The sequence below is a fragment of the Pelodiscus sinensis genome, chromosome 15, assembly GCF_049634645.1.
Source record: "Pelodiscus sinensis isolate JC-2024 chromosome 15, ASM4963464v1, whole genome shotgun sequence".
Classification (NCBI taxonomy): domain Eukaryota; kingdom Metazoa; phylum Chordata; order Testudines; family Trionychidae; genus Pelodiscus; species Pelodiscus sinensis.
In genome coordinates this window covers 36242590-36255979 of record NC_134725.1, presented here as the reverse complement: position 1 = coordinate 36255979, position 13390 = coordinate 36242590, and the positions used below count along the sequence as shown (strand labels likewise).

Below are 13390 nucleotides of genomic sequence, written 5' to 3'. Positions count from 1 at the left end.
GGCCCACCACACTGTGCCCAGGGAGCCACTCCATGGTTAACTGATTAAACATAGTGTTTAATTGGTTAACTTTTTAAACAACAGTTTACATCCCTACTTCCAACATTAAAAGAAAAATCCCTGGATTCAGTTCATCCTTAGTCTAAAAGGAGTGATCTTGGTGAATTTGTACCAGCAATTGGATTAGATGCATTAAGTTTATTTTAGCTCACTGATAACTTTGCACGTTTGTACTGAAGTTCTCTGCGGGTTTCCTAATGCTGAGTGATGATGAAGAATCCATAGAGCAGAGAAAGATCCATGGCTTCACAAGCCAGGCCTGCTGGGGGAAATCTTAGCAGAGGCTGTTTCAGCTTCTCAGAAACAAGATTAAATATAAACTGATTTATCAAGTTTGGAATATCCTTGTTAGAGAGGTGGGAAGCAACAAGAGCTGGAGGGGATAGCCATATCCAAGTACCTAAAGGTACAAGGGGGACAGAGGAAAAATTCTTCTCCTCAGCCTCTGAGGATAGGACAAGAAGCAATGGGCTTAAACTGCAGCAAAGAAGGTTTAGGTTGGACATTAGGAAAAACTTCCTACCTGTCAGGGTGGTGAAACACTGGAATAAGTTGCCTGGGGAATTTGTGGAATCCCCATCTCTGGAGATATTTAAGAGCAGGTTGGACAGACACCTGTCAGGAATGATCTAGAGCAGCAGTTCCCAACCTTTTCCAGATGGGGACCCATTTTGACAATTCAGGAAGACTTGGTGACCCAAAGCAATTCAAAAACGGGGGGAAATGGGAGGCAGAGCCACCTGGGAGTCACTTGGTGACCCTTTTGAAATGTAATGGCGGCCCATATTTGGGTCCCGACCCACAGGTTGGGAAACCGTGATCTAGAGGGTTCTTGGTCCTTCCATGTGGGCAGGGGACTGGACTTGATGATCTCTCAAGGTCCCTTCCAGTCCTATGAATCTAAGGGTGTGTCTAGACTACAGAGTGGACTTTTGTCGACAAAACTATACCTGCGTCTACACTACCGCTGAGTTCTGTCGACATAACGACGCTGGTAAACCTCATTTTACGAGGCATAACACCTTCTGTCGACAGAGTTTCTGTCGACAGAAGGTGTTATTGAATGTAAACTGTCCTTTGCGTCTACACTACCATGTCGACAAAGCAGCTTGCTTTGTCGACAGAACTCAATGTAGTCTAGACGCTCTTTGTCGACAGAAGTTTTGTCGACAGTATCTGTCGACAAAACTTCTGTCGACAGAAGCCTGTAGTCTAGACGTACCCTGAGAGTCTATGGATTCTATGATATTAGCAAATGGAACTTTATGTCAGATACATTAAGGAATTAAAAGTCTCAGAGGGGTAACTATGTTAGTCTGTAACTGAAAAAACTTTAAAAACAACAAATGGTCCTGCAGCACCTTAGAGACTAATGAAAAATGTAGATGGTATCATGAGCACAACTCAAACGAAGAAATGGGTTGTGCTCCCAACAGCTCCTGGTACTGTTTACATTTTCTGTTAGTCTCTAAGGTGCTTCATGACCAAAGAAATAATAACACTGATGTGGCCATTCTACTACTAACTGTTGTGAGAGGAAATCACAGGTGTCTGGTTTTTGTTAAGATGTATTCTAGCAGTTATTGTGAGGAAGTTCTTTGGTCAGGGTTATGCAGAGGGTCCAAAATTATAACCGTCCCTCTTGGCTTTGGAATCTAAGGATCACCACAATTTTTGGCTGAACTCAACACAAACACCAATGTCCTTCCTTCTAATTCACCGCTCAGTATAGCACAGGGCCCACGTTGGATCCTTGCTTTGATATTGTATCCATGAACAAACACATGCATCTGAATAGGGAATGCTGTCCTTGGAAAGAGTTGTATTTGTTTGTCTGGCAAATAGACCCTGTGAGTCTCTATCCTGTATTGCAGGTTGATCCAGCTACTCGGTGAGTGGGTGAGGCCCCTGCAACAGGAACACTGAGAGTGGAGTTGCAAAATCACTGGTGAGAAGAGGTGAGATTTGATAACATGCTCTCAGGGCCACATTCTAGCCTTCATTACATCTGCGCAATCCTGCAAATTTGGCTCAGAAATATGCAATTTAATGAATGGTAGAGGGAGCCTGGGGGAGGAGAAAGAGCAGGGCAACAATATTTTGCACTCATTGGAGGATCTCAAAGCACTGAACAGAGCACCCAGTTCTAAGGTGCAGACATGGCCTCGATGGGAGGAGGTATAACTATTGTGCAAAGTGAGGGCTGATTCCAAACATCAGTGAAATACAACAGCTTTAGCTCATGTCCCATGGCACCAAATGATACATTCTCCACTCCGCCCTACCATTGTCCATCCAAACTAAGGGCATGTCTGCACTTATAGCCCTGTAGACACTGTAGCTCTCAGTAAAGATGCTATCCCAGTGGCATAAGTACTCCACCTTCCCGAGAGGCAGTAGCTGCATGGGTGGCATGTGAACTGTCAGCTTGGGGAAGCTAGCTTCTGGCCCTACCCTTTCAGTAGAAGGCCCCGCCCCCAACTTCTACCAGAATCTGCAGCCTTCCTATAGCAGCCCTCAGCTCCTCCCACCCACAAGCTGCTTGGATGCCCCCCACCCTGAGTGCTGGGTGAGTGGCTTGGCCCCTGGTATGCTAACCCCAGAATATAGGGCAGCCAGAATACTGAGCAGATGGGTGGCACACCCAGAGCTCTGGTGGGAAATAGGAGGGGGTCTGTGGGCAGGACCATGCCAGGCTGTTTTGGGGAGTTCCCCTGGCCTGCGATACCCATCGCCCATGAGTAGCTGTGTCAATGGGAGAAGCTGGTATTTTGGCCAATAGACTCACTATTAAACTCCATGACATAGAGCATTTCCTGGTGAGCCAGGATTTGATATATTTAACTGTTCAGTCCTGGTTTGTGCCCAGAGAAATCACCTGTGAAACATAGATACAATCAGTGTTCCCTGTAAGACGAGTGCTTGGGCAGCCACCCAGGTGAGATTCAAGTGCTGCCCAGCTGATAGCAGAGTGCCCACAGCCGGCAGCATGTGTTACTACTGGTGGTGCACCTCCACATATGCCTTGGTGCACAGCACAGCATTTCTTCCACACATGGATGGAAAAAATGTAGAGGGAACACTTCATACAATAGCCCCCTTGCATGATTTTAACCATGCTTGTAACATCAGAGGGCACATTCTACCCTGAGATACATGCACAAAGCAGCCAGCTACAGCCCTCCCATGTGGGAATGCAGCTTCTAAGGAGAACTGTAGATATGCTCATTTAAGGCATTATGGAGCAATCCATTTACATGACAAACTAAAGTCTGTGGGACAAATCCTGAAGTCTTCATGGTGGGCCTCAGACATAGATTTGGCCTCATATATAGAAACAAGCATCTTGATAGTCCATAAAAGAATCGCATGGTGAAATGACTGTGATTTGTTTACAGATAATGGAGACCATTAATACCACTCTGGAATATGATTATAATGACTATTATTATAATCATTTGAACGTGGTTAGTGTTCAGGAAGAGCCATCGCATGGTGGGAAAGACATTTCTAGGATTCTCTCAGTTGTAATCTACAGCCTCACCTGCCTTCTGGGAATCCTGGGAAATGGCCTAGTCATTGTGATTATTGCTTTCAAGATGAAAAGGTCCGTCAATGCCCTTTGGTTTCTCAACCTGGCTGCTGCTGACTTTCTTTTCAACATCTTCCTGCCGCTGAATATTGCATACACTGCCATGAACTATGACTGGGTCTTCGGGGAAGCCCTGTGCAAATTAAACTCCTCCCTGCTCAACCTAAACTTATACAGCAGCGTGTTGCTGCTGACAACAATCAGCATTGACCGTTGCGTGTCTGTGGTCTTCCCAGTCTGGGCCCAAAACCATCGGACCATCAAACTGGCATGTTTGATTTGCATTGTCGTCTGGTCTGCTGGTTTTCTAATGAGTTGCCCGTCTCTTATTTTCCGGCAAACTGTATCTCACCGAGGAAAAATGGTTTGTTTTAATAACTACTCCTTGTCCAAGAAAGATCATGACCTGGGTGTAAAGAGACACACTGCAGTCAATGTCATCAAGTTTCTGATAGGGTTTGCCATTCCGGTCACTATCATCATAGTCTGTTACACAATCATTGTCTTCAAGCTGAAACGAAACCGGCTCGCCAAATCCAAAAAGCCCTTCAAAATCATTATCGCCATTATCGTGACCTTCTTCCTGTGCTGGACCCCCTTCCATATACTGAACCTCCTGGAAGTACAGCACGCCCACTTCTCCTATGTGCTATTTGAGATTGGAATTCCCATTGTCACGGCTCTAGCTGCGGCCAACAGCTGCATGAATCCCATCCTTTATGTTTTCATGGGCCAGGAATTTAAAAAGTTTAAGGTGGGCATCCTCTCCAGACTAGTGAATGCACTCAGTGAAGATACCACCTACTCAAGTCTTGCTCACAGGAGCTTCTCTAAGATGTCCTCAATGACTGAAAAGGAGACAATGTTTCTCTAATCTCTACCCTCAGTACCTTAGGGGCACACCCAAGATAAACTCCCATTGCTTTTTATTTGGAAGCAGAAGATAATTTCACTTAGCTCTTTGAGCATTCTCTAGTGCTCTCCAAAGACCACTTTGCATGAGTTCCAAGAAGTTCCTGGGTTTTTTCTAACCAATCTGTGCATCTTCCTACATTAGTCATGTCTGACGACGGGTGCCATGAATCTTCATTAGAGATTTTCTGACCCACATCATGGAAAAAGTGACAATACCAACTTCAGTCCCTCTTCATGTACCTTTTGCTCTGACCTTTACACTTTTCTGCTCATGCCACCTGAACGGCTCATCAGAAGGACAATATTACCTTAAAGCATGGTGTCCAACCCATCCTGAAGCAGGAGCTACTATAGTGGTTCAAGCCAACTAGCCACATTCAACCTGCCAAATGGCAGGTGTGTTGGACAGCATGGCCTTAAAGCATCCCAAGTTCAAACTGCAGAAATGGATTATTGTGTCCTAGAGTCTGAAAAGTTCTGTGGCCAAAATGCATTTCCATCCATGTGACCCCTTGACTATTGGACTTGTTAATTCCAGTCAGTCAGTCAATCATTCAATCTTGTGCCCAAATTAGATCCTCAAGGATTATACATGCTTGCACATAATAATTGTGTGTTTAAACCCTGCATTAGTGATGTCTGCACACACGGTATAGTATTTGCCTGCACAAATCTCCATTTGAACATATAATTGCTTAATCTACGGACAATTAGCACCCATATTTAGACTATATGACCTTAAATGGCTAGAAGACTGGGTAATGTAGAAGTTTCCAAATACCACAGAAATTGAAGAGACTTATGCCACGAGAGGAAAAAAAGCACAGAAACAGATTTCCTCTCGCATACATTGGGAAGAAGATAGAGGAAGCCATGAATTGTATCTCTGCTTTGAGAACATCCTTCCAATACTCATCACGGGATTCAGTAATGGATTCTATGACTTTCACAGACCGCCGGGACGTTTTCCACTTCAGCCTCAAGGTGGCAGAGCTGGAGGTCCCAGAGGGTGGTGGGCAGCAGGGGCAACTCTCTGTAATCTTAACCTTCTCCAGCACACATGATGGGATCAAAATTTAGTCCTATTATAGCTGGAATATATGGTGCCTATTATGGAAGAAAATGATTATGAATATGTTATGTACAGTGTATGTGTACAGACAATTAACCAGCATCTTAAAGGCATATAATATTGGTACTAGTATAATTTGGTTTTGTTCTGAACGTTCTTTTCTCATCGAGTCCACCTGAAGTCAGAGAGGATAAGAATACCCCAAATAAATATCAGACAGAATACTGATAAAAAACTTACATTAACATCACACCAGTACAGCAAAGGGGTCAAACAGTGTTTCTGACATACAAACTACATCCTGGGATAACTTCTTCTACCTCTGCATTTTAGCAGAGCTTTGAAGCACGTTGTGAACTTTAAATGTCTGAGTCATCCCATTGAAGTGGGTGGACCTACACCTGTGCGTGGAGATAAATGCTTTGGTGAATCAGGAAAGCAATCCAATACTGTGACAGCCGGCTGCATTTTGAGATGGGTGGGGGTGTTGTGGCATCCCAGAAAGAGAGAATTCTCAGCAAAACATAGGACACTTTCTTTTTGCAATTTCTTCTGGGTAAAAAGCAGTTTGTCTCACAGCCAGGGCAAGCTCAGATAGTTAGGGTTGCCAGATAGTGTCACCAAAAATACCAAACATATTGGGGGGTGAGGGTGGGAGTAAAGAACCAAAAGTTGTTAACCACAAAAAAAAAAAAAAAAAAAAAAAAAAATGTCCCAAGCAGCTTTCCATCTGAGAAAAACAGAAAATACCAGACATTTTACATGTCTGGTATTTTCTGCTTTTTTTTTTTACTGGACACATCCTGCAAACACTGGGCTGTCCGGTCCAATACCAGACACCTGGCAATCCTAATGATAGTTTCATTTCATTGGAGCCTCAAGCTTCAAACTGATGTAGCATCCATCACTGCTGGATCTGATGGATACCCCTTAATCCTTGCAAGGGATTCCCAACTAAGTCCATCATGCTTACAGTTTTCCCTATAAGTTGAGTGCTTGGGTGGCCACACAGGAGAGATTCAAATGCCACCCAGCTGATAAAGTACCCACAGCCAGCAGCATGTGTTTCTACAGGTGGTGCACACCCACACATGCTTTGGTGCACAGAACAAAATTTGTTTTGTTCATGGCTGGAAAAAATTAGAGGGAACATTACTCCTCTGGGATTTGCCTATGGGGAACTGAATGCAGGAGCAGCCAATGTTTATGCAGAAAATCAAGACCCCAGCAGTGATTCTGAAAGCCTGGGCCAACTGGCACAGGCTGGCAGGGGATAAAAATAGCTGTACAGACTCAGATGGAAACCTGGCGAGAGGGGAGGGTCTTGGAATCTGGCCCCCAACCCAAACAGCAATGTCTCCACTGCTACTTTGACGTTTGCAGTGTGAGCTCTCACCGATTTACCCATGCCCTGAAACTTGCTGCCACGGAACTGTTTGGCTGTGTAGTTACCCTAAGTTTGCCTCACACAAGATTCCAAGCCTGGCAACAAGGCACTCCCTAGCCCCAGCAGTTCTCCTAGGGAGGCAGAGAGTTCCAGGCTAGGAGCAATGCGAGATTTTTTAAAAAGCATTTTGCTTCACTTTTGCTCCTTTGAAAAAGTCAGTCAAATTGCTGTGTGGGTTCCTTTTATTCTGACCCCGCCTGTCGCTGACTTCTCAGGAGAGAAAGTTCTTTATGAGGCTGAATGAGGTCATAGTAGTGCATCTTTCACACACATTGCCCCATGACCTCTTCAAAGACACCATCAATATTGTCATGCCTGGGGCTTTCACCAGGCTCCAGTAGTGAAATATCTTCCTACAGGAAATCTCTGGCCTCCACACCCTGTCTCCTAGCTGCTCTCAAATCAGGAAAGATAGCCACAATCCCTCGAATTGGGCATGTCAGCTCCACCCCAGCCTATTGATTCAGAGCAAGGCAAAACAAAAACTCCTTAATGCTTCCTTTCAGTCGTGCGAGACTGAAACAAATTTACTTCCTGACCCTTGCAACGAGCATCTTATGCACAGAGGCCTCAGATTAGATTGCATCTCCTAAGTGATGGTTAACAAGACTCCCTTGGAAGGGCTTAGCCCTAAACGGAGTAAAGCAGGGAAGCGGCAAATGGAGGGGGAAGAAAAAGCAGTAGTTAAACCTCAGAAGTCATAAATGCCATTTGTAAATCAATGGGCTGGTTGATTGGCATTGCCAGCCAGCATGGAGAGGAGAAAACTATCGACCAGCCTGGGTTCACACCAGTTGTGTTCTGGGTACGTTTTAATCCATACATATAAGCAGCTGGAACAACAGCGGTTTCAGAGTGATGTGGGTGCAAACTGAGCTCTTCCCAATAACTGTGAGCAAGAGGCCTTGGCCATGTTTTGAATGACAGCTCAGTGACTGGAGCTCCCTCCCCCCATGCCAATGGCCCCTTCCGCAGCTCAAAATGGGGATGGCAAGGCTGAGGGGGAGTGGAGGATGTGAGGATTGTACTCTCTGCTCCACCTCCACCCTGCCCTACATGACTCCTCCCTCCCCTGATGTGCCCAGAGGCTTGGGCATGGGCGCTGCCAGGCCAGCTTGACTCTCTTGGGCTGTTCCACAGTGAAGCTAATGGCAAAACTTCTATTTACTTTTGCAGGAGCCTGGAATTGACCCTGTGTTTTCAGAATCATTTCAATAGAAACCTGTTGATTAAATTCCTATAAGGGATATTTAAACATTTCAAATAATGAATCTCATTTCAAGATTTCTTCCCTTTTCATCACCCATCAAGTAACTTTCCTGCCAGTGGCATTACCTTTCAGTTAGACTGCATTGTCCATTAATACATCCTTTAGATAAAATATGGTCTGAACCACTCTCCCTAGCCAATTTCATGCACAGTTAATTTGGGAGATAAGTCATGCTTTTAGCTTCTTGACTACTAGCAATGAGTGAAAGCTGGTGACATGATATTTATATGTTGATTTCTTTGTATCAGACACAGCTATTGATATGAGCTGTAAAACAAGGAAATATTTAAAAAAAAATCAAGACAATGATATTTAAAAAATGCAAATCAGTGGACAGATACTTGTAGAGTGATGCTACATCTAGACTGCAGCATTCTTTCGGAAGAGATCTTCTGAAAAAACTTCTTCCAAAAAAGAGCGTCCACACAGTGAAAGCACATTGAAAAAGCGATCTGCTTTTTTGAAAGATAGCAGCTACACTGAATGGACACTCTCTCATATTTCAGCTATGGTTACTAAGGACAGAGTGGCCACCAAGGCACCTGTGCTTTTTCCTCTTTCCTTTTCTTTCAAAAGAACTGCCTCTTCCCCATTCACACATGCCTTTTTCCAAAGAAAAAGGCTTATTTCTTGTAGAAAGAGGTTTACCAATATCGGAAAACCCTCTCTGTTCTTTCGATTTTTTTTGTAAGAACACAGTTGCAGTGTAGACGTAAGTTAAGTTTTTTTGAAAAATGGCCGTTTTCCCAAAAAAACTCTGCAGTGTAGACATACTGTTACGCTGTGTCTACACTAACGTGACCTTGTGCAAAAACGGCTGCTCTTGTGCAAAAACTTGCTGCCTGTCTACACTGGCTGCGTGTTCTTGCGCAAGTAAACTGACGTACTAATGTATGAAATCAGGGCTTCTTGTGCAAGAACTCTGATGCTCCTGCTCAGGAATAAGCCCTCTTGCGCAAGAGCTCTTCCAGAAGAGGCCATTGTAGACAGGCAACATGAATTTCTTGCGCAAGAAAACCCTATGGTTAAAATGGCCATCAGAGCTTTCTTGTGCAAGAGAGCATCTATACTGGCATGGATGCTCTTGAGCAAAAGCACATCTCTTGCGCAATAGCACATGGCAGTGTAGACACTCTCTTCTGGAAGAGTTTTTCCAGAAGAACTCTTCCACAAAAGAGTTTTTGCGTGAGAACATGCCAGTGTAGACGTAGCCTTAGTGTCCAACCAGCAAAAAGACCATTTGATAACCATTAGGCCACTCACCATGATCCTACGGGTAGGGGAAATGCCTTGGGTGTGAAAACAACTTGCTAGCAGGCCAAAAGAACTTTTAACACAGAGAATTGCTGCCTTGCTATAGAATTCTAATGCATAGCTCCAAAAACACAGGCAAAGGAAGTGAGTCAGTTTCCACTGGGTTCAAAATAAATTCTTGTAGAAACCTATTGATTCTGTCACTGTTCATTTCTATATTATTTTGCATAGGGGAAGGAGTGACACTTACCGACAAAAGGATGTGATTGTCACCTTGGGAGCAAGACAGGCCAGGTTCAAATCCTGGAATAGCCTCCCCAAAAGCCTGGAATGGAGCTGTCCCTTGTGGCCAAAATTTGATGAACAACATTCTTTTGGCAATGCCCTTAGCTGGGGTAAATAAGCAACGCTCCAGCTGAAAATCCAGCACTGATTTACTCCCATTCAGAACATGGCTCAAATGATTCAAACAAATCAACCTTCCAATTCCAAGACAGATCTAACCACAAAACTTGCCTCCCACCAGCCCCACAATTTGGAGGAGTTTGGATTGGGAGTCAGCTCATATTTCATGTCTCTGTGCCTCAGTTTCCCCACCAAATGTCGATACTGATCTGTCTGCCCCTCCTAAAGGTATTGTGAGGAAAAAGCTATCAATAAATCAGAGGGAGGGGCCTAAATGGCTTTGATGATCTGTGTCTAAGATGCTCCGTGGGTGAGACCCATAGAGCAAAGGGATTGGATAAACCTCCAGCCAAGTGTTTTATCTGCATAATCTTGTGTGTATCAAGTTGATGGGGAGATGGGGTGCTGTGGGCACCCACTGAAGTTATCAGTTAGATGCTTATCAGCGTCATGGAAAGGTTACACCTTTTTTAATTATCCTACCCTTAGGACAGTGCATTTTGCAAAGCAATGAGCTAAAATACCTTGAAATCAGTATGTACTATTGACCTCTTTGAGAGTTTTGTCCGAGAAAGGCCCTTGGGACCTGATTCTTCCATTATGTTGCAATTGAATTGTCTGTTTTATTTATGTTGGCTTATATAGCTTGTTAGGAATAACTACCTGTATTAAGAGATAAGGTATTTAATTGGTGATGGGCAGAGATTCTGTGTAACCTTCGTAGTTTATTGGCTTACTTCCTCATTTCATCTTGCTGCTAGAACCTATTGAATTGCTTCCCCTCCGTCCATCGCCCCGCATATAATTTATTGTAATGTTTTGCTTAACCAGTGTTAACCAGATTAACCCCTGGTAGCACTCCACCAGCAGCTGTGTGTAATAAATCCTCTTGCCTGTTTTCACCGCATCCAGAGTGTCCAGACTTATTTCCAACATCGTTAATTAATTAACTAGAGCTGCCAACTCCCCCCAGTAAAGTAGGTAAATATTATTTGCATGGGGAAGCTGGGGCACAGAAAGGCAATATGACCTGCTCAATGAGTCAGCAGCACAGCTGGGACTAGAACCAAGCAGTTTCTCCTCTCTTGGTGGTCACACCTCCAGATCAGCTGCTAGAAGTGGGCCTCATCCTCCCTGATTGAATTTACCTTGTTATCTCTAGCCTGATTCTTGCCTGCATATTTATACCTGCCTCTGGAAATTTCTCCTACATGCATCTGACGAAGTGGGTCTTTGCCCATGAAAGTTTATGCTTCAATACATCTGTTAGTCTATAAGGTGCTACAGGACTCCTTGTCACTTTCGCAGATCCAGACTAACATGGTGACCTCTCTGATACTTGACACATTGCATGTGTTCACCAACACTGGTATCAGAGCATCAGAGAAAGGGTCCCCGTGGAAACATGAACAGCAAAGATTTAATTTCTTAGGGAAGGTTAGAAAAGCTATTGACCAGCCTGGCAGGAGCAGCGCCCCTAGCCACAGCCATTTCCTAGCTTTACAAATTAATTAGAAGAGATCAGCTGGGTAGAGCTGGTTTCTTTGTCAATGATACTGGGGCAGGGATAAGGTCTAGTTCCAGAGAACACTGTGTTCAACAGGGCAAGGTCATGAGTCTGCAGTGCAAGGCTTGTTCTAGAAACGAGGTGGCTGAGTTGCAACTTGTAGCTAGATCTGATAACTCTTGATGTCACTGCTTGGCAGCCGGAAGGCCAGGAGGGAACCAAAGCTGTGGCAATAACCATAGAGATTTCAAAAAAACCCAGAGGGCTATTTAAGGCCAATGGTTAGAACATGTTCCATTTCTAGAGTAGACTTTATATTTTACAGTACTAGAAAACCTCATAGAGCCAACTCACTGCCCAGTAATTGGGAGTTGGTATGCAGACACCTATAGGACCAATATATATATTTATACAAAAGGAAAAAGTCAATAGGCAGCTGCCTGAGAAGACACTAAGCTATTTATAGGTCTGACAGCGAGAGCTCAACCAGACCCAGCTAATTCACAAAGCCCAAGTAATTGAGCTGCATGTCAAGCAGCAGAAACACTTCTGATAATAAAGCTAGATTTCCAACAGGTCATCAAACTCCACCCCCTTCCCTCCCTCCCCCCCACACACTATACCTCAGCTTTTCTAATCTACCAAGACTCAGAGGGGAAGCTGGGTTAGTCTGTATATGCAAAAACAATGAGGAGTCCTGAGGCACTATAGCCCTGGTCTACACTATTTTGAAATAATAAGTGGTCACACCATCAAGTCTGTTATTTTGAAATAAGGGGCTGGTTATTTCAAAATCTGTATTCCTGCTTTCCACAAAATAGTGGTAGTCTAGCTGCTCCGCTACTGCTATTTCGAAATAACTACTCTTCAGAGTCAAAGTAATTTCTCTCCAGTGCTTCCTCGGGCTCTAAGTCAAGATAGCACATTCACATTAATGGAGCCTGCTTTGCACTCATTTTGAGGCTTCCCCATAGTGGAGACATGCTATTTTGAAATAATTATTTTGAGAGTTATTATTTTGAAATAGGTTATTTCAAAATAATTTCCTAGTGTGGGCATGCCCTTAAAGACTAACAAGTTTATTTGGGCACCAGCTTTGATAGGTAAAAACCACTTTGTCGGATGTGAACAGGCGCAGCAAATAGGGAGTTTTGAGAGGGAGTTCTCCAGGTAAAGGAGGAGTAAATATGGGACCCTTGAGGTAAGTGGCTGTCTGTAGTGTGTGTTTGTGTGTGTGTGTGTGTGGGGGGGGTACTTGCTGTGTGCTGAGCTTGTGTTTGTCAGTTTGGTTTGTTTGAAGGAGCGTGTGCTGTAGCCGGCAGCTGGAAGCTGTGAGCTTCTAAAGGTTTGAAATCTAGAAGCCTCTGTTAATTGGCTGAGCCTTAGTCAGGGGGCGGGGCTATAGGGCTTTATAAAGCTGAGAGTCAGCAACCAGGGAGCTTGCAAACAGGAGCAGCAAATAGGGAGTTTAGAGAGGGAGTTGGGAAGGGGCCAAGGTACTCTTGCCTGTCTTTATAGCTTAGGTTAAAGGTTTTAATAAAAACTTCCTATTTTAACTAGAAGCCTTATCAATCGAACTCATTCATGAGAAAAAATGCAGACAGAAGCCCAGCAGCAGAGTGGGGGCTATCCTGTTTATTGCATTGAGTGTAACATGTATGATTACCTGCCCAGTGGGCAAGTGGCATATGTATGCACCCGTTGCAAGGAGCTCCTGACCCTCAGAGACCAAGTTCAAGCTTTGGAGGACAGGGTGGCTGAACTGGAGGAGCTAAGAGAGGCAGAGAGCTATGTTGATGAGACTTTCTAGGACACTGTAGTACTGTCCCACCTCCAGTCTGAGAGCCCCAGTGCTCTTAAGCAGGATG

At 44.3% G+C, this 13390-nt stretch overlaps 1 protein-coding gene across 9 annotated transcripts in view; it reads left to right on the top strand.

Annotated features, from left to right (window-relative positions):
• CMKLR1 (chemerin chemokine-like receptor 1) overlaps nt 1-13390 on the top strand; it is a 118215-nt gene that overhangs the window by 55019 nt on the left and 49806 nt on the right. For 8 of the 9 annotated variants that reach the window (XM_006123602.4, XM_025184933.2, XM_075898765.1 and 5 more), the window contains 2 exons: nt 1935-2018; nt 3459-12140. In XM_006123602.4, coding sequence (XP_006123664.2) covers nt 3462-4526 — 1065 coding nt within the window. In that variant the 5' untranslated portion in view covers nt 1935-2018; nt 3459-3461 and the 3' untranslated portion in view covers nt 4527-12140. Of the gene's footprint in view, nt 1-1934; nt 2019-3458; nt 12141-13390 lie in introns of those variants that run through there. The other variant, XR_012896026.1, reaches the window with a different exon arrangement.